Raw genomic sequence first — 20,438 nt, 5'->3', positions numbered from 1 at the left:
ACCACTCTGTGCTTTCTAGAATGGGTTTTCCAGGCCCTCTCGGGCCCTGGCCCCGGGCATCTGTGAGGGAGGCGTGCTCGCGCTGACCTCCCCATGGGCTGGGGTGGAGGTGTTGGCCCCTGGAGCCCGCTGCCTGGTTTCAGACCTGGTTCGGCCTCTTCCTGCCGTGTGACCCTTTGCTGGGTGACTGGGTGTCGTCAAGGGTCAGTCAGCCTGTCTCTAAAATGGGTGTCACAGCAGTAGCGCCTGTATGTGGGACTGTTTGGGGAATTACCTGAGAGAGTCCCCACCGTGCAGAGCGCCGGGCTGGCAGCCCTCGGCATGTGGGACGTGGAGGCCGAGCGGCTGGGCCAGGCTTGGGTGGCAGTGATGGCTCTGCCCTCTGACCTCGGAGCCCACTAGGACCACCGCTGGTGCCGCCCCACTGGGGAGCACTGGTCGTCTGCCTGTTTCTTTTCCTCTTCTTGCTCCTTTTCAAACTCTGCCCTCGTCCCCTCACAGGGAGCATCTGTGCGTCCAGCAGGCCGAGCTGGGGTACCTGTCAGGACGCCACAAGGACGCCCGCAGGAATTCCAGGCTGGTGAGACCTCCTGCCCTTCCCACCCCGTAGCCGGCGGGGCTCAGGGTGGACCCCCCTCACCCCCTTGCCTGTATCTGGGTGTGAATCCCGTCTCAGAACTCAGAGGGCAGGGAAGGGACTTTAGTTTATGACGAATTAACCTCACAGGCTGGTGGGAAGCTCCCCCCGCCCCCCCCCGCCCCGCCATACTGCCGCAGGTCATCCTGTGTCTTAGGGCTCAGCTCCGTCCTCTCTGGGTCTAGAAGCGCCCTAGGGCAGGTGGGTGCCCAGAGGCGCGCATGTTTTCGATGCCCTATTTCCCAGGCCTTGGCCATCTGGGTGCCTTGCCATCCGGGCGGCTTCTGCGATGCCAGGAAATTGGGTCGGGCATCGACTCTGGGTGTGTCACAGTGGCCCTGACGCTGGCTCCACCAAGCCTGCGTCCCCAACATCCAGCAGTTCTGTGGTCCTCCTGCCATCTGGAGGGCGTGGCTGGCTCCAGACTCACCCCCTAGCAGAGCCAGATTTAGCAAAAAAGAGACCCCAAAACCAAGACCAGAAACAAACAGGCAAACAAATAGGATGCCCAGTTAAATTTGATTTTCAGATGAACAACAAAATTTTCCAGTATAAGTACGTTCTGGGCAATGGTTGGGACACATACTAAAAAAAAGATCGCTTGTTTATGGGGAACTTCCATGTAACTGGAGTCCGTAGGGTCCCTGCTCGCCCTGCCGCATCCTGTCCCTCCGCAGAGGCTCTTTCTTTCCAGTCTCGGGAAGACCCTCCCATCCTTAGTGCGACTAGACTTCTAGAAGCAAAAGCGGGGGCCTTGCTGCTGGTTCCAGCACCCCTCCACCAAAGCCTGGAGCCCGGAGCAGGCCACCCGCTCCGTGAGGGACTGCAAAGACCGGGAGAGGGAAACGGGTCTTTCTCTCAAAATAGCATCCGGCCTCCTCCGGATCGAGCTTCAGCGGAGGAGACCCTGGAGGTCGGAGGGGTGGGAGGCTGGGCCCCCAGCCTCACGAGTGGGCCGGCCCCCTTGGGGAAGGCTGGCTGGCTGGCTGGCTCAGTCACTCCTTGGCCCCCTTCTTGCCCTTGGTGGGCGGGTGGTCAGCGCGGATGGTGCCAGGATCCCGCTGCCTGTTCCCCACCCAGCCCAGCGCCCGCCACACCCTCCCATGTGGCTCAGTGGTTCTCATGGCCCATCTCTCTTGGTCCTAGAAGTGACTCTAAGGGAGGCGAGGGTTTAAGGGTTCATATGTTTTAGCTGCTCTCATTTCACACACGGGCACACTGAGGCCGGGGACGGGGCAGCCACTCCACTGGGGCTGCACAGCCGGATGACCGGCCTGGGGTCCTGCCTCCCTGGACGCTGCTGGTTCTCGGTTTCTGAGAGGCTGCTGTGCGGTCACTTTTCTTTCCAAAGGCTTGGGGACGTTCCCATTTCTTTATTTCTTACACAGAGTTTTCATATCGTAATCCCAGGCGTACAATTTCACATAAAAGCGTACACAGGAAAATGCAGACTTTCGGGGGTTTAGCCCATCTTTCCTTTCTGCTTGAGGCCCCATCTTCTCTGTTAACCCTTGAGGACACAGTCTAGGATTTACCTTTCCGTATTTTCTCCCTGGTCACATAATCGCACGTACAGATGTGTACAGAGGGTTTGGTCCACGGCTGTCTCATAAAGATGAAATCTCGCTCACATCCTCTCCTGCATCCCACTGTCTCTCCTGGTGCACCGTCAACCTTGTGGAGACTCCTCCGGGCCCAGACACGGTGACTGTAACCCACGTGGGCAAACCAGAGCCTCTTTTAGAAACAAACTTTATCCGCGCACGGCCATACCCGTCATTACGTGCCGTCTGTGGCTGCTTTCACGCCACATCGGCAGAGACCATGTGGCCGCAGAACCTAAAATATTTACCATCCAGCCCGTTAACAAAGACTTGCTGGCTCTGACAGCATGTTCTTTTCACTGGCAGCACCCCGGCCCCGGCGGGGCTGGACGGTCCACATTGCCATTTCCTAAGGCCGGAGCTCGTGGGCGGTGCCCTCTGCCCACTCTCGGTTCTTCTGGTCATGGCTGAAGTCATCCCCTAAACAATGAACCACGATGGTCCCCATTTTGTTGAGTGCTTATTGTGTTCTTTATTCTTCATAGCAATCCTTTCGGGCAGGTGCTACAGCTACCCCCTTTTACATAAGCAGGTAGGGTCTCAGAGAGGTGGAGTAACTTGCCTGGGACACACAGCTGGGCAATCGGGCCAGGCCTAGAACTGCCTCTCCCGAAGTGCCTGTGGGTACTCACTCCTCCTCTGTGGCCTGGACCATGGCCGGCTGACTGCAGGCCTCAGAGGATGGAGTGGCTGCCGGCTTCTCTGTCCTCTGAGCTCAGGCACCCCTGCAATGTAGTCTCGTGCGTCTTGGAGGAGCGTCCGGATCGCTGACCCTTCTCCTCTCTCCTTCCCCCTTCAGGCTTTCTATTACGACCTGGACAAGGTGAGTGAGGCTTCCCCTGTCTGCACGTGGGAGGCACGTGGGCCGAGGCTGGGCCTGGCTGACAAGTATAACAACTTTGTTCGCATTCCATCCTCCGGCCACCTCCTCGTTTTACAAATGGGGAAACTGAGGCTCAGCGATGAGCCTTCCCCTGGGATGGTGAGGGGCTGGCCTGGCTTCGAGCCCAGTTCTCTGTGTTAGGACCTGCAGGAGGGGGCAGGGCCGGGGGGCGGGGGGGCCAGGCCCCTTTACACATCTTTTCTTTTTCTGGAGAAGCAAACGCGCTCCGTGGAAAGGCACATCCGGAAGATGGAGTTTCACATCAGCAAGGTCAGTGGGCCCTGCCGTGCCGCAGGCTGGGGCCGGGGAAGTCTTGGGCTGGCTGGGCCTCCGCTGGGTTAGCCCCCAGCCTTCCGGGTGCCGGGCGGCTGGAGGAAGCTGAAGAGGAGCCGGCGCTGCAGGGCCGAGCCCTGAGGTGGGGACCGGAGGGTGGACTGTGGGGTTTAGACAGCAAAACCTCATGCTTGGTCTCAGAGGGCTGGGAAGGTTGAGTCCAAACTCCCATTGTAGTGATGGGAGAGTGGAGGCCCAGAGAGGGACAAGGGTTGGCCCAAAGTCGCACAGCAAGTCCTTTAAGTTTTAAAGTCTGTAGACCCTTCCAAGATCTCGCTTTACTCTCCCCCAGGACATGAGGAACCCACCTCCCCTGTTTTATAGCTGAAAACTCAGGCAGGGGTGGGGGTGACGCCTTCCCCGTCCAGTTCACTAGTTTTCATTGTGCACCAACTGCACGCCAGCCGCTGCCAGGTGTGGGGATATGGAGTGGATGAGGCAGACGTGGTCCCTGCCCCCGTGGGCTCACCCTCTATGGGGTGGGGGAACGAGAGTCGAGAGCGTGACCGTGCAGGGTGCGATGCCGTCAGGGGTTGGGGTGGGGATGTCAGCTGGGGCAGCCTCTCCGAGGGTGAGGGTGGCAGGTGGCCCTGGGGCCCTGCCCCCCCCAGCCCGGGTGGCACCCAGCGGCCTGTGCCCGCAGGTGGATGAGCTCTACGAGGGCTACTGCATCCAGTGCCGCCTGCGCGACGGCGCCTCCAACATGCAGCGTGCCTTCTCCCGGTGCCCACCCAGCCGTGCCTCTCGGGAGAGCCTGCAGGAGCTGGGCCGCAGCCTGCAGGAGTGCACCGAGGTGGGCGCGGGCGCTGGGGGCTGGGGCGGGCCCCGGGGAAGATGGTTGTCCGCCCACGGGCCTCTGACGGCAGGGTCTGTGCGTTCCCCTGCGGCCAATCCCGGGCCAGCGGCGAGCGCCCTGTGTGGGGCTTTGCAGGACATGTGGCTCATCGAGGGGGCCCTGGAGGTTCACCTGGGCGAGTTCCACATCAGGATGAAAGGTAATGAGCTGAGTAGGGGCAGAGGCCAGTCTGGGTGGGGTTTCAGAACTTCTGGGGCTCCCGGACTTCTGCTGAGGGTCAAGGGTTGGTCAGACTCCCAGTGGTCCAGGCCCAGCCCTGGGTTCCCATTCGTGTGACATGGGACCTTGGGCAAGTCCCGTCCCCTCTGTGAGTTGGATGTGAGGGCCCAGGCCTAGCTAGTGTCCGTCATGACAGCTTATCCCTCCCTGAAGCTGCTACCTACCCTTGGGTGGGGGCAGGGGGCATCCCTGGTGAGGGCCTGTGGTCCACGGGCAGGGGCAGCGGAGGGCAAGAGGAGATCAGCCCGTCTCTGTGTTCCAGGCTTGGTGGGCTATGCACGCCTCTGTCCTGGAGACCAGTACGAGGTATGGCCACCCTCTAGGGTCAGTCCTCAGGGCTCCCCGCCAGGCCTTGGGGGTTGGGAGCTGCTGGGAACCAGGGTCCCAGCTGGGTTTGTCCCCATCCCCACCTGGCTGGAAGGGAGGGCCCCCTGGCAGGTGGGGCGTCCACCTGGGGCTGACCTGTCCCTTCTTGGGCCTTGTCCACAGGTGCTCATGCGCCTGGGCCGCCAGCGCTGGAGGTTGAAGGGCCGGATTGAGTCGGATGACAGTCAGACCTGGGAGGAAGAGGAGAAGGCCTTCATCCCCACCCTGCACGAGAACCTCGAGATCAAGGTGGGTGGGGCCTAGGGGCAGGGCCGGGGCGCCCAGAGGCTCCGATCGGAGACCACCCACAACTCCCCATCCCCCAGGTGACAGAGCTGCGGGGCCTGAGCTCGCTGGCGGTGGGCACTGTGACATGTGACATCGCCGACTTCTTCACGACCCGGCCGCAGGTCATTGTGGTGGACATCACAGAGCTGGGCACCATCAAGCTGCAGCTGGAGGTGCTGTGGAAGTGAGTAGGGGCCACTTCCCCAGCCCTGCTGCCCCACCCCAAGGCCAGCCCCAAGCTCCCACCGAGGGACTCCCACCCAGAGAGGAGAGACAGGCCCTTGCTGGCTCCCCCTGGTGGCCTGACTGCACACTAGCATCCACGTGGGCATCCTGCCCTCATCCTGCCCCAGGGACAGGCCTGGGCCAGACCCTCTGGCAGGCCTCGCCCCTCTGAGTTGTAATTCCTTCTCACTTTGGAGCAAGTGGCTTTTCAAGAGCCAAGCGGCCCCCTGGGCTGGGCTCCCTGGAGGGGCCGTCTCTGCCCAGGATGGTGCTCCCTGCTGCTCCCGCACCTCAGTCCTCTCTGACCCCTGCGGCCCAGCGGGCTCAGGCTGAGCGGTCACCTTGAGTCCCCCCTGGGCCACAGACCCGTGGATGGGGGACACTCATGGAACGCTCCTGCCTGGGGTGGGGGTGCTGCCCTGAGCATTGCATTTCAGTGGCCGCGGGTGGTTCCCAGAGGGCGGGTGGGCAACAGCGCTCTCTTCCCCAGTGAGACCCTGCGTTTCGACGGACCCTTCCCCTCGTTCCTCAGGGCAGATGCAGCGGGCACCAAGGGGCCAGGCCGGGCCGCCTGTCCTGCAGCTCACTCTGACCAGCGGCGGCCGGTCCCCACTCCCCTGGGGTGGGTGTCCGGGCGTGGCCCCAGAGCTGCTGCTGTCTCCCAGGAGGCGGGTGAATTTGGGCAAGTGGTCACCCCAGCCTCAGTGTCCCCATTTGTCTAGGGGCCGGAGCACGTGCTCTGGGAGCCCCCTGGAGCACACAGGGCAGAGGGCTGCCAGCGCCACACCACCTCGGCCGGGCCCTGGGCGGGCAGGGGAGGCGTCCTGGAAGGGCTGCAGGGCCTCTGCCCGTGGGCCCACCTGCGCCAGGCTGAGCGTCACCCCCCCACCCTGCCGTGGACCCAGCCTCACCCGTCACGGGGCCGACACGACATCCTTCTGTAGTGGCGCCCCTTCCAGATGAGCAATCTGAGGGGTGGGGACACAGTCTACCCAGACAATGGCAGAACTGAGCGGCCACCGCTCACCTGCTGAGCCGCTCGAGGGGCCTCTGAGCGGGGTGTCCCTCACATGTGCCATCCGGCCAAGGGCCTCAGGGTGCTGGAGGCCGAGAGCCGTTTCCCAGACAGCTGCGAATGGGGACCTTGAGTTCCCGGGCACTGGCCGGGCCCTGCGCCTCCCCCAGCCTCCATCCTCCTGAGACCCCTGGGTCCTGTCTGTGCCAATGTCCTCCCAGGACCGGTGACCCCTGTCCTCTCCTCCAGCCCGTTTGACACTGAGAGCTTCCTGGTGTCTCCCAGCCCCACGGGCAAGTTCTCCCTGGGGAGCAGGAAGGGCTCCTTGTACAACTGGACGCCCCCGAGCACCCCCAGCTTCCGGGAGAGATACTACCTGGTGAGTGAGCCTGTGGGGCCTGGGGGGTGCTCTCCGGGCCGGCACGGGGGCTGGGCCAGCAGCGGCCACCTCCAGAAGTAGCGAGCCTGGGCTCAGCCTCCCTTCCTTGGGGTTCTCCTGGGTGTTTTCTGTGCTTTCTCCTCCTTGCTGCTGGCTCTCCACGCTGGGGGCCTCTGGACTTGGTTCCTGGGCGCCTGGGATGGGCTCTCTGGACGGTTCCACCGCCCCAGCCGTGGCCGGGGCCTCCAATGTGTTTGTTTCAAACTTGAATGCAGTATGTGTTTCTAGCAGGTAATACTCTGAGACCGTGTACAGTAAAACATCTTTCCTGCGGCCGCCAGGGAACTGGTCCCCTCCTTAGCGGCAACCACTGTGGTCGCCTTCCCCCGGATCCGCCCCGTGCCGCCTGGCAGCCGGGGCGCCTTCTCCTCCGGCTCCCCCTCCAGAGCAGCCTCTTTAGCCTCGTGAGGCACGGGCGGCAGAGCAGAGCCCCCTGTCCCGGGCTCCCTCAGTCTCTCCCGCGCCACGTGCATGTGTGGCTGCATCCTACTTCCTTTGAGACATTGAGGCTGCTTGCGTTTTTGGTGTCGCCAGCGACAGGAGAGTGAAGAACCTTGCACATGTGTCCCTCCACCCGAGTGCGAGTGCCTCCCCACAGCGCGTGCCCCAGTGAGAGTCTAGGCAGAGAGACGGGGGTGGGGAGGGTGACGCTGGGCTGGACCCTCAGCGGGGAGGGAGGCTTTACACGAGCCCAGCAACCTGAGCGCTTACAGAAGACTGTCTGGCCATGGGGGCCAGTGCATCTTGGTTAACACGTCATCTATAGTGGAGAGCATGGACTCTGGAGCCCCACAGCCTAGGTTCAAATTCTGTCTATGCCTCTTACCTGCAGTGTGACCTTGTGCAAGTTGCTCAACCTCTCTGGAGTTCGATTTCTGTATCAGAGAAATGAGAATGACAGCACTGCCCTGATGGGGTCTTGTGAGGGGTAAATGAATGAATAACGAGAAGTGCTTGAGAGGAGGCCAGGCAAGAGACGGGGCAGCAGGAGCATCGACCGTGATGCTGGGGCTGCTTGACACGCAGAGGGCGAGGGTTTGTGCCGCACGCCTCCATTCAGATCCTTGCCCTCTGCTCCGGCCCGGGACGGCCTCTAGAGGTCAGAATGCTGCGCCCTCCTGGAGGCGAGGGTGGAACGCAGTGGGATCGGAAGCCCCTTAGGGCGGGTGACCGCTGAATGCTTAAGGACAGCTGCTGTTTTCAGAGGATGAACACTCAGTGCGTACCACAGCCAGGTCCTCACTCCTTCATTCACTCACTCATTCAAAACCACGGCTAGGCTCTAGGCCAGGTGAGGACATCAGGACCAGGGGAAAATCCAGCGTGGGGGAAGGGACCACCAGGGCAAGGTGGGAGTTACTATTTAAGATAAAGTGTCCAGGGAAAGGTCCCTAGAAAAGGTGACATCTGAGTAAGGACCTGAGGGGGCAAGGGCACAAGCCACAACACATGGGGAAGAACGTCACCCTTCAGTGACGCTGAGAACATAGTCAGTTCAAAGGCCCTGAGGTGGGAATCTGCGAATGAGCCTGGAGGGTGTAAGAAACAGCAAGGAGGCCGCTGGGGCTGGAAAGGAGTGAGTTAGAGGGGTGACGGCGACAGGGAGAGGCTCCAGGCTCCTGGCAGCACCTCTGGGTCGCCAGTCACCTTGGCAGACCTCAGCCATCCTGAGAATGTGAGCGTGCAGAGCAAGCGTCTGTGGGGGCCTCGGGGCAGCCGTGGGCGTCCCTGGGATGGCCGGTGAGGCTGGTCCTATGTCTCTCTCTCCAGTCTGTCCTGCAGCAGCCAGCACAGCAGGCCTTGCTGGTGGGTAGGCCGAGGGCCACCTCCGTCCTCAGCTGCCTGTCTGACAGTGACCTGCAGGGCCCCGGCCTGCGGAGCCGCAGTCAGGAGCTGCCTGAGATGGACTCCTTCAGCTCCGAGGACCCCCGGGACACTGAGACCAGCACATCAGCGTCCACCTCGGACGTGGGGTTCCTGCCCTTGGCCATCGGCCCCAACGCCTCCATTGAAGAGGAGGCTCAGGAGGACCCCCCGGTCCTGGGCCTCCTGCCAGAGGCTGCTCACCTGGCTGGAGGCTCGCGCGTGGAGCCGCCTGGCTGGAGGAATTTGGGAGTAGAGAGCCCCACCCTGCCACGGGGCTCCCCATTCCAAGACCACGGGATCTCAGGGAGCCAGGAAGGCCCCGATGAAGGAGAAATCAGGCACGGAGCGGACCGGCCTGGAGAGAGCCTTGAGGGGCCCCTCCAGGAGGTCCTGGACTTACTGGGATCCATGGACTCCACCCAGCCCCGGCTCCGGGAGCTGGAGTACCAGGTCCTCGGCTTCAGGGACCGGCTGAAGGTATGTCCCCTCTTTGCTGGGCAGCACCTGGCTTTGCTGATGGTGTAACGACTGGGAGTGGGTTCTGGGGGCAGCCAGCCTGGGCTGGCCTCCCTGCCTCACGCCATGTGACCCGGGCGGGCGATGTCTCCTCTCTGGGCCTCAGTCTGCTCACCTGCCAAGTGGGGACAGCAGGCTTATCAGGCTGGGAGGAGGATTCTCAGAGGAAGTCGGGGCTCAGAGTGGACCTGGCCAGAACCCAGCCCGTCTTACATCTTCTGACCCGGTCAGCTGGGGCTGCAGCTCGGCATTAAGATCCCAAGCTTGGGGTGCTCTCAGGGTCAGAGCCACACCCCACACGGAAGCTTCTCGACAGGGCCCACGCCAGGGGCCGTTCTCAGGTGGCGCCCAGAGGTGCTGGCCGGGGCAGACTGTGCCATTTTCTTTGGTTTACATAACTTTAAATGTACATCAAATAAAATGTCTAACACCAGCACCCACTGACACATCAGTTAACTTATGCAAACACCATGCCTGTGGAGGATGCATGGGCACTGCCGTAGCTTCCGTCTCTTCCAAACTCAGTCCTGGCTGGTTCACCCCCACATCACACACAGCCAGGTGACAGGGAGCTGAGCCTGCATCCACGCCCGGGAACTTTAAAAACGGACTGACTGTTGGCCACTGCTGCGGTCTTTAAAAAGGACCTGCCGGAAGATCTGGAGAGAAGGATTGCAGAAAGGGTGTCACCTTTTTGTGTTTCTTAAAAGCATTCTTACATAGAACAGCGTGAGTTGGCACAACGCAGCTTCTGCCACAGACCTGTATTCTGAAAAATTATACCCATTTTACCTAAAAATCTTAAAATAAGACTGCAAGAAGGCAATAATTTTGAACGCCTTTGAGGAACTTCTTTGTTTGGCAAACCAAGTTAGAACAGAACAAATGATGAGAGGCTGTGGTTTTAGTTTGACTTTTGAAAGAGAATATACACACGCTTCTATGTGTGTAAATACGTACGTGCATATATTTAAGTCTATACAGCTGGCTCTCACTATTCACGGGTTCTGTTTTTGCAAATTCACCCACTCGCTAGAATTTATCTGTAACCCCAAAGTCAATATGCTCGATGCCCCATGGTCGCTCGAGGGCGTGTGCAGGGGGAGCGCCACGTCCCGATGCGCGTCCCTGCGGAGGTGGGACGCGCCGATGCTCTGCTTTCTCGTGTCGGCCACCTGGATGCAAGTGTCCCCCTCAGTCTAGTTAGTGCTGTTTTTCACATGGTTGTACTTGTTTTTGGCGATTCCACTGTTTACAACGGCCCATGAGCGGCATGCTGACGTGCCGTCCAGCATCCCCAAGCGCAGGGAGCGGTGATGGGCCTTCTGGAGAAAGTGCGTGCGTTCTGTCAGCTGGCTCCGGCGCGGGTCACGGTGCTGCTGGCTGTGAGCTCAGTGCTGGCCAGTCAACAGCAGATATTAAATACAGCGCCTTTGAACAGAAACCCGCGTCAACGAGGTTCTGTGCTGATGGTTGATGAAAATGCCGTGACCTGAGGCTCACGGCCGTGGCACCCCCAGGAGCAACGGTTCGGTGTCCGTGGCGACTTTAGAGACCACAACCACTGCGAACGATGAGAACTAACTACGCGTGCGCGCACACACACAAACTTTCTACCAGAAAGGAAACCTCTGCAACTTGCCTTATTATTCTCCCGTTGCTCAAGGTTTTCTCTTGGGGCCCCCTCTTAGGGCCCCAGCTCTGGCTCGGGGGCAGTGTGTCTGCTCGGGCTATGTCTTAGGCGCACTTAGTTGGGATGAGGCCCAGTGAGCTGGGCACAGGGACGGGAGCCAGCCCTGGAGTCCCACCACATATCGGAACAAGACCGGAATTTCCATTCGTGGATTTCTAGATGCCAAGGAAGGGACCTGTCACCTGGAGGCACTGAGCACCAGTGGCAGGAGCGGTGGCTGCAAGGCCCCTCCCCGGGGAGGGTCTGCCTCCAGCCTCCTCTTCTCTCACGTTCCTTGGGAGAAGTGACCCCTGGAGTCGAGGGGCTCGCCTGGCAGCCTTGGAGCCCTGAAGAGGTGTTGGCCTGGCCCACACCATATTTAAACATAATTTGGAGGTAGTTGTTGTTATTTATAAACTGGGTGGCCTCCCACAAAAATCTAGGTTTCCAGCTTTTCTTAGGAAGTTGAACGACCTGGCCACACCGGCCTGTTCTCAGGCGGTGGCTGCTGAGCAGAGCAGCAGCCACCCTTGGGGGGAGGGCACCGGCTCTCCTGCTCTCCGTGGTCCCCAGACCGCTCCCTCACTCCTGTCCCTTGTCCCGTCCCTGTGGATGTCTGTGATGGGGAGGCTTTCAGCTCTGTCTCCCTCAAGCTTTTGCACCACACCTTGTCATAGGCCACTCAGGACAGACCTCGGGGAGTGCCTACCCCGGCCCGTCCTGACCTGGCAGACCCGGACCCCCACTGAGGGACGGCGCCGTGGCTGGGCCGCTAGGAGGTGGGTGTGCTGGGCTGGGCGGGTGAGGGGCCACCCCTCAGGGTCCCCATCGTCCACAGCCCCGGGTCGCCCGCCAGGAGCGCGCCTCCACCGAGAGCCTGCTGGAGTGCGTCCTGGAGAGCTTCGCCTTCCTCCACGCCGACCTGGGCGCACGCCGGCTGGCCCTGCTCGGGGGCTCCCCAGGCCCAAGGTGAGTGCCCATCTGCCCGCTCCGGCCCCTGCCTCCACCGCCAGAGCCCATGTGTCCATGGCCTGGCACAGAGCAGGGCCCTGGTGACCACTGCAGACCGAGGACATCCCAGCCTGGCCCGGAGCCTTCTACTACGAGCAATGGGCTTTCTGTTTATCATAAAAAGCTGAGTGCACAGTAGCACCTCTGTCCTCCACTGAGCCAACGCGCAGCGGCGCCCTGTGCCCCCGTCTCCTGCACCCTTGCCCGTCCGCGCCCTTCCTCCCCCAGCCCCGCCGCCCCTCCACTGCCCCGAGCGCGTCTTCCATCCCAATCTCAGCGGCACAGAGGTGTCTCCACTGCTCCTCTCCTCTGCCATCCCACGGGGGGGGGTGGCACTGCCCCCACACTCCCGGGTCACTCCCATCCTTCCTCAGGCCTCGGGGTCAGCTCTACTGTGGGGCGCATCTCATTCACCCTCACTGCCTGAGCCTGGGGCTCCTGTCCCCACTTTACAGACGAGTAAACTGAGGCTGGAAGGGGCAGACCTATCCAGCATCACGGACGGTGGCCCCCCCAGGCCTGGGGACACCATGGCACGCAGTTTGTGTCGTGCGCCTGTTGTTGCTCTTCCTTTCCCCTTAGTGTTCTCCTCAGCTCCACCACACCGCCCTGGGGCCCGCAGTCGCCCCCTGGTCAGAGCTCTGCAGGGAGGGGGGCCCCTCCACCCTCCGAGGGAGTGGAACCGCCACCCGGAGCGCTCACCCAGTTCTTCTCAATTCAACTCAGGAGGGACGGGATGCCACCCCCAGCGCCATCGCTGCAGGCGTCGTCCAGGGAGCTCACGGCCGGCACCCTGGAGCTGGACACGCTGCTCACCATACACCTCCAAGTCTGCAAGGCTCTGCTGGAGGTGGCCGAGGGACAGGGGCGGGGACACCTGCCAGGGGCCTGGGCTGAGGGTTGGGAGTCCTCTCTGCAAAAGGCGGACCTTGAAGGTGGTGGGAAGCGTGGTGCAGGAGCGAGGGAGCCAGGCGCTGGGAGCCAGGGAGACTGAGGAGCTCCCTCTGCGCAGGCCCAGGCCAGGCCTGGGTGGACAGTCATGTGGCTCTCATGCAGCCCTGGCCCTGAATCAAAGGCAGTGGCTGCGACTCTCAGCTGTAGATGCCAGAACTCCAATCCAAACTGGCTCGAGAAAAAGGAAAATTTACTGGCTCACAGAACTGAAAGGCCCAGAGGTGGGCTTCAGGCCCAGGTGGATCCAGGGCTTCAAATGTCATCAGGACTGTGTCTCTCCCTCCCTCGGCTCTGCTTTTCTGTGTGGGTTGGCTTTCCTTTCAGTCTGACTCGCCCTTTCTGGTGGTGAAGGCAGCCCCTGGCAGCTCCGGCCTGTATCCTATCACCTCAGCCACCTTGGTGCGGGGGGATGAGACAGAAAGGATGGGCACAGGGAAGGTGGGGCCGTGGTCATGATGGCCGATGTCGGACGGCATGTTCTGTGCTAACCTGGAGCATCATGGGCTGCTTCCCAGAAACTGGCCTCTCCTAATCTGTCGAGGATGGTCCAGGAACGCCTTCTGGAAGAAGCTGCACAGCAAAAGCGGGTTCTGGAGACGCTGTCTGTGATTGATTTTGAGAAGGCCAGCAAGGCGGCATGCGTTGAAGAGAGTAAGTGACTGCCTGCCACCCACGGGCTGCTCGTGTGGATGGCATGAAGCCCAAGGGAGCCTCATCTCTCTTCCCGGACATCCGAAGTTAACTGGAGGCCAGGGGCTGTGCATGGGGACAGTGGCTGGGCCGGGCTCAGAGACACACACTGCAGGGGCCGGGAAGGGGGCACACAGCCTTGGAGTTGGCAGCACATGCTCTTTGGTCAGCTGTGTGACTCTAGGAAAACGATTCACCTCTCTGAGCCTCAGCTTCCCATCTGTATAATGGGGAGGCCACTGGGTAGAGGTCAGTGAGTAATCCGCAGGACACATTCCAGGTACACAGTGTATACTCAGATTAACAGTGGCCGTGACCTCAGTTCTGCCTCTGCCCCCAAGGGCCCTCTCCTTGTCCCCAAGGAGAAGCTGGTGACAGCAGCCACCCCAGGGTTGTTGTGAGGACGGTGGGTGGTGACCAGGCCAGGTGCCTGTCCTGTGTCACACTGGAAGGTGGGAAAGGGACACTGCATTTGGCTCTGTCATCCCTCCCCTCCCAGTCTCTGGGTCCGAGAGGAGACCCTGGGCCCCCCGTCACTAGCTCTGGCCCTCACCGGGCATCTGAGCCTGGCCTTTCAGTCCTTGCGCAGGCCGCCCAGAGGAAGGGGTGTCTGAGGCTGTGGAGGGGGTGTGCAGGGCCCAGCGGGGTCCTGTCCTGCCCTGGCTCGGCACTGCTGCACCAGCTCAAGAGGACCTTCCTGCGCCGAGTCCGAGCGAAGTGCCCGGGACAGCTGGAGACAGGTAGCTCCCTCCACCCCACGAGACGCGTCGGCCTCCAGGCCTGTCCCCTCCCCACGGCCTCAGGGTGGCCCTGGCTTCACCTCTGCAGGGCGTCTTGTGGCCAAACAGCGGCCATTTCTCAGCTGGGGCATGTCAGCTCCCCTTCCTGGGCAGAGAAAGGGGGTGTGTGAGCCCCGAAGCCCCAGTAGCAGTGGACGATGCGTTTTTCTGGGGACCAAGCCCATAGCTGCCCCCAGAACCTTCAGGGGTTAAGGAAGCGCCTCGATGGGGAGGGAGGCGCCACTTGATCTGCCCAGTAAGGGGTCTTGAAGCCTTGCTGGCCTCTTCCTCAAAAGGCAGAGAGCATCTTCCTCGGTTGACACCTGAGGGCGACAGCCGTCCTCGAGGCAGTGGCTCTGGCACTCACGCGGCCCTAACCGCTGCCTGGCTGCCCGCTGGCCTACAGATTGATTCAGGTGCGGGGGCCCGGGCACGGGGATGCACCCCCAAGACTGCCTGACTGGGGGCTGGGGCCCCAGCTGGAGCACACGCCTTCGCACAGTGAGGGACAGCTGTCCACGTGCCATCAGCAGGCCTTTGAACTGACCGCGCCACACCGCCTGAGAAGTCCCGAGGGGGTGCGGGCTCAGTCCTCACGGCCTTCTCTGTCCTGCCAGTGTGCCGCCGGCTCCTGGAGCAGGTGATCAGCTGCGGCGGGCTGCTCCCCGGAGTCCGGGCCCCTGAACAACAGACCGTCACCTGGTTCCAGTTCCACAGCTACCTGCAGAGGCAGAGTGTCGCCGACCTAGAGAAGCACTTCGCCCAGCTCACCAAGGAAGGTGGGCTGGGGGCGGCAGGTGCCTCACGGCAGCGTGGAACAACACAGCCATGTCCGTCCCTGGGTCCTCTGTCCCGGTTTTCAGAACCGCCAGCTGTTCTTTTGAGAGCCCAGATTTAATCAGGGTCCACACGCAGCCCACGTAGGAACTGGTTCCCCAGGAAGAGGTGGCTTTCCAGGCCCGGAGCAGGGGTCAGAGCTGGGGAAGAGTGATGCTGGGCTGGCTGGAGTCCCAAAGCATGAGCTGCGGGCTATTAATTTTCTGGTGTACTTGACCCCTTGCCAGAAAGCGTTCCTAGAGATCCCAGGAGGCCCCTCTGAAACCAACCCAGACGTGCCTTGGTGGACACATGGGCTTGCCCTGGGACCTGCTTCTCCATGGCAGTTGCAGTGGCCAAACTGACCTGCGCTGTCCCGCCCAGCCCCAGTCAGAGGGGACCCTGGGCCCACTCCTTCCATCTCTTCCAGTCACGCTTGCCGAGGAGCTGCAGTGCACAGGGCAGGTCAAGACGCTCAGGAAGCTGCAGGGGAAACGGCTGGACCAGCTCCAGCCCCTGCCCCAGACCTTAAGGGCCTGGGCACTGCTCCAGCTGGACGGGACCCCGCGGGTGTGCAGGGCAGCCAGCGCTCGCCTCGCCAGCGCAGCCAAGAACAAGAGCTTTCGGGAAAAGGTACGGCAGGAGGAGGGGAGGTGGCGTCCCCCTGGCCGCAGGTGTGCAAGGCGGGCGGCTCTCCCTCTCTCGGAACAACACAAAGGAGTGAGGACGGGGGGTTGCATTCCCTGCAGGATATTTCGATTTAGGGAGGCTCCAAACGTGGGCACGGCCCTCCTCACGCCTTTGCCGTGGGTAACACCAGCCCTGGGGCGGGGTCTGGGCCCAGCTAGGGTTGCCAGGCCATCACCTGAGGAGCCTGCATAACCACACGCCACAAGCTTGCCACCTCGCTTGCCTCAGTGTTTCTAAAGCCACATACCCATTCGGTCTCTGGGACGTGACCTATAAGCAGGGCGTTTCTAGAATCCTGACGGCCATCCTCACGTCCTTTCAATCAGTCTGTGTGGTTGGCTGGTCCACTGTGTTCGGTCCATTTGAAAACCAAGATGGAACCCTCTGCCTTTTAGGCTCCTGGACTCATGGCATTCTTGATTTGAAGTAGTCTCTGAGCTGGGAGGAAGGCAGAACTGGGGCCGATTATAGTCTCGGGGTTCACCACGGGCCACCTCCCCACGTGCTTCCTAGTCAATCTTTAGGATTTTGGCAAGCAAGCTTTCTCTTCTGGCTGTAGTGACTGGACCAGGGTCACGTGGCGGAGGAGGTGGGTTCAGAGCTGTGCCGGAAAGGGTGGTGGGAGCAGAGCCCCTTGCCCTCTGGCCTGAGGGGTTCTCAGCCACGACGACGGCTCCTCTGTCCAGTTCTTCTGCTGTTCCGGCTGGACATCGGATTCCTCTGACGTGGCATTTTGTCTGGATGGCAGTTTCAGAATGCACTTCATAAACGTTGGGAAAAAGAGTTTTCACTTGACTACCGTCAGCCTGGGGCCAAGCATTTTTAGAGGTAAAGCGAATGCTGCAGGATAGACACTGGGACACTATGTGCACCTGGGCCAAAGATGAACAGCTCGCAGCCTGATTTTGTCTAGAAAAAGCTAAGCAGGGCGTGATTAGGGTCAGCGCCTGGAGGCGGAGCCGAGGGCCCCCTCACGGCAGCCTTTTTCGCAGGCTCTGCTCTACTACACGGCCGCCCTGGCCGAGGACGACGCCAAACTCCAGCAAGCCGCATGCGTGGCACTCAAACATCTCAGGGTGAGTTAACCTGTCCCACTGGTGATGGGGAGAAGGCGGCTTGTGGTCCAAGTTAGTTCATTTCAAAATAAACCCCCGGAATCAAAATAAGAACGTCACTGCCGGCAACGCCGCACCTAGCGCTGGCTTTGGAGGAGCAGCCCTCGGCTCCCCCGCAGAGGCCGCTCCACCACAGGGAGCCTTCGGCTGGCTCTGCCGGGTCAGCAGTGGCCCCAGGGACCCACTTCTGCGCTCCTTGATCATATTATAGAAAATTCAGGATTCTTATCCATTTTTAAAATTGTAAATAATATTAAGAGCATCCTCGTGCTTAAAGCTTTTAAAAAATCGAGCTCTGGGGGGCCAGCCCAGTGGCGCAGTGGTTAAGTGTGCATGTTCCACTTCGGTGGCCCAGGGTTCACTGGTTCGGATCCTGGGTGTGTACCTATGCACCGCTTGTTAAGCCATGCTGTGGCAGGCATCCCATATAAAATAGAGGAAGATGGGCACAGATGTTAGCTCAGGACCAGTCTTCCTCAGCAAAAAGAGGAGGATTGGTGGCAGATGTTAACTCAAGGCTGATCTTCCTCAAAAAAAAAAAAAAAAAAAAAGAGTTCTGAATTATTTCCTTAGGCTAGACTCTCCAGAGTGTTACTGCAGGGCCAGAGAATATGAACGTTTTTGAGATTCTTGATACAACGTAGCCCACTCACATGCCCCAAAGCAGATGAGAGGGGATGCCCGTTTTAACTCCGCCTCACCTGCATGTGGAACTCTCACTTAAAAAACCATCGCGAATTTGCTAGATGAAAAATAGTCCCAGATCGGTTCAACTCGCCCTGTTCATCCTGGAATGAGTCGACAAGGAATTCCAGGAGGACCATCTGGTGGTCATCCAAGCCAGGAAGAGGGTGCGGCTGCGCTCTGGTCCTGGGCCCGGAGGGGCAGGCGGACGGCGTGCCTGAGGCCTGCCGGGCTTACAAAGGGCATCCCACCTGCCACTTAACCACAATGGCCCCCAACAGACCCTCCTTTTCTCAACCTCAAACAGGGCATCGAAAGCATCGATCAGATCGCCAGCCTGTGCCAGTGTGAGCGGGAGGCTGTGCGAGCGGCGGCAAGGGAAGCCACTCTGTCATTCGGTAGGTCCAGCACTGAGCGGCGTGTGCGGCGCAGCTGGGTTCCCAGGGTCCTTAGAAAAGCTGTGGTCGACAGGCCAGGGTCAGCCCTCAAAGACACAACACAGCACACAGGGCAGGCAGTTAGAGACCTGTCACCTGCACTTGACCAAGGCAGGTTTCCTTCATGGTTGAGGTGGCAGGAAGTGCTTTTTCCTCCGTCGACTTCAGTTTACGCTCCTGGGGACGGGACTCAGGTGCGAGGCAGCAGTCACATACATCAGGCTCCGCATCAGATGCAGGGATGAGGCACTGGGGCCGTGCAAGTCGGCCGGTGGGAGCTCCCCAAACGCTGCCCGCCCCCGGCCCCTCACAGCGGCACCCGAGACCCAGCCGACAGTAAGCACTAAGGCCACCTTGGCCTGCCAGAGTAGGAAACATGGGTGGGGGACAATCAAGTGACAGATCGCCTTAATATTTCAGGTGAAAAAGGCCGCTTAGCTTTTGAGAAGATGGACAAACTTCGCTCAGAACAAAGAGAAGCCGCCTTTTGCCAGGAGGCAGACGTTGAAATCACAGTATTTTAAGCAGCCTCAGCTGATGAGCTCAGATCTGGCATCTTCGTGTTTGCTGCTGCCCAGCCTCGACACAGGCACTGAGCTTCGGGGGTACTGTGTGCTCCCCTGGAAGCGTGAGCTGCTCCCCGAGTCTCCAGAGCAGCTGCAGAGCCCCAGGGCACACGGGAGGCTTCTGCACAGGAGCAGAAAAAAGTGACGCCCAGCACTCGGAAGGCGGCACAGCGGCAATCAGAGATGGGCTTTGGGCTCTGAGACTGTCTGACCTTCCCTGGATGCAGAGCTCTGGCGGGCCAGCCAGCCATGCTATGGAGGGGCCGAGGCCAGACAGGCTGAGGCCTGGAAGAAAAGGCTGCAAGACGAACGGGCTGAACTCGAGCTCTCGCGGGTCAGTGAAGACTGATTGAGGCCTCGAGCAGGCCGGCTGACCTTGTCAGGAGGGTGTGGTGGGTCTAGTCATTTCAGCAGCACAAGCTGTCCCCCGGGTAAGCTGCAGAAGGTGGGGAGAGGCAGAGCCAGGGTTTCTATGATGCACTTTTTAACATGAGCCTACAGCCCGCATGCCACAGGGGAGCCTGGTGGCAGCCTGCTGACCATGGACCTTATTTTCACTGTTAAAAAGCACAAATGAAAGAAAAAAATGCCACCGGCCAAGATGCCTTGGGTTTCATGTCAGCAGCAGCATTTGCTTTCACCTCACTCATCAAAATGGAATCCAGCTTTCGAAGCACGTCCACTTAGGGCCGTTAAATAAACTGCTTCAGAAGCCATGAGCTGGTCTGAAGAGAGATTTCACTGAAGAACATGTTTAAAGAAAGAAAATTAGTTGCCTATTTAAGTCTATTAAAAAATCTCAAACATGTCCTGAGCTGTTTGTGTTAACACCGTAGAGATAAGCGGGGTTTGCACGTGGCTATCCACAATGGCGTCAGAAAACTCCGTAACTTAAACATTCTCATTTAAACTTCCTGGACATATTTTGTTCTTTCTGGTGTAACTTAGTATTTATTTGCCTTGTTTCTATGTTCGATTTTCCGAAATTTTGATTAAAAAAACAATTTTTATTGCTGTTATATTTTACGTGAAATGGTAGAAAGTGGCGGCTGTTTTACCGAACCTCCGGGGGTGGGAGCGGCCCCCCGTCCCCTCCGCGCTCTCCGCGGTCTCCAGTGAGCCGGGGAGGCGGCTTCTCCCACACAGGTGGGGAGCAGGCTCCCCGGGTGCCCACTCCCACAGACGCCAAGGGGCAGGGCCCTTGTCTGGCCTCTGGCCATTTGATTCCTGCTCCAAAGTTACAAACTTAGTTATTCTTTCTCACGCCAGGATTCTAGCTCTTCATGAAAGCTTAGATGCCGTTTTTTGAAACTAGACATAAAATGAAGCTAAGATTGAAGTGACAGTGGGTGTGACAGCACCAGCCTGCTGCCCACAGTCCTCTCTGGGCGTCCCGTGGTCACAGGACCACAGCCCGTCTGTGTCCCGGTTCGGCGGAACTCGCTGGGAGGCCACAGCACAGTTTACTCAGCAGCCAGCTCTGAACAGTCATAAAACCTTCAAGGGCACAGGGAACTCTTTGTACTATTTTTGCAACATTTTGCAAGTCTGAAATTATTTCAAAACAAAGTCAAAACATCACTTTAGGAGAGATTTACATTTAACCCTGTATAAGAAAGGAAGCCTATGTGAAGTTTTTACATCTCACACTATCTCTACATCAATTCCACATCGTGCGTGACCCACCGAGGCACCGAGATGGGGTGACCATTGTGTCTCACAGGCGATGGGACACATCCTCGAGGTGTGAACAGTTCCTCAAACAACGTGGAGATGT

General features: G+C 59.8%; 1 protein-coding gene across 9 annotated transcripts in view; it reads left to right on the top strand.

Annotated features, from left to right (window-relative positions):
* RIPOR3 (RIPOR family member 3) overlaps positions 1-19,680 on the top strand; it is a 74,612-nt gene extending 54,932 nt beyond the window's left edge. For 4 of the 9 annotated variants that reach the window (XM_070246947.1, XM_001487915.6, XM_070246948.1 and 1 more), the window contains exons 4-22: positions 502-580; positions 3,041-3,064; positions 3,341-3,394; positions 4,101-4,250; positions 4,389-4,452; positions 4,795-4,838; positions 5,022-5,147; positions 5,225-5,370; positions 6,676-6,805; positions 8,636-9,208; positions 11,758-11,888; positions 12,657-12,780; positions 13,400-13,535; positions 14,153-14,314; positions 14,971-15,132; positions 15,600-15,802; positions 16,852-16,935; positions 17,966-18,056; positions 18,516-19,680. In XM_070246947.1, the coding sequence (XP_070103048.1) occupies positions 502-580; positions 3,041-3,064; positions 3,341-3,394; positions 4,101-4,250; positions 4,389-4,452; positions 4,795-4,838; positions 5,022-5,147; positions 5,225-5,370; positions 6,676-6,805; positions 8,636-9,208; positions 11,758-11,888; positions 12,657-12,780; positions 13,400-13,535; positions 14,153-14,314; positions 14,971-15,132; positions 15,600-15,802; positions 16,852-16,935; positions 17,966-18,056; positions 18,516-18,619 (2,587 nt within the window). In that variant the 3' untranslated portion in view covers positions 18,620-19,680. Of the gene's footprint in view, positions 1-501; positions 581-3,040; positions 3,065-3,337; positions 3,395-4,100; positions 4,251-4,388; positions 4,453-4,794; positions 4,839-5,021; positions 5,148-5,224; positions 5,371-6,675; positions 6,806-8,635; positions 9,209-11,757; positions 11,889-12,656; positions 12,781-13,399; positions 13,536-14,152; positions 14,315-14,970; positions 15,133-15,599; positions 15,803-16,545; positions 16,688-16,851; positions 16,936-17,965; positions 18,057-18,515 lie in introns of all 9 variants that reach the window. The other 5 variants (XM_070246944.1, XM_023626743.2, XM_070246945.1 and 2 more) reach the window with 2 other exon arrangements.
* Positions 19,681-20,438: the final 758 nt, after the last annotated feature.

Source organism: Equus caballus, chromosome 22 (genome assembly GCF_041296265.1).
Source record: "Equus caballus isolate H_3958 breed thoroughbred chromosome 22, TB-T2T, whole genome shotgun sequence".
NCBI lineage: Eukaryota > Metazoa > Chordata > Mammalia > Perissodactyla > Equidae > Equus > Equus caballus.
Note: the sequence above shows the minus strand (reverse complement) of the source record. Positions and strands in the feature narration are given on the sequence as shown.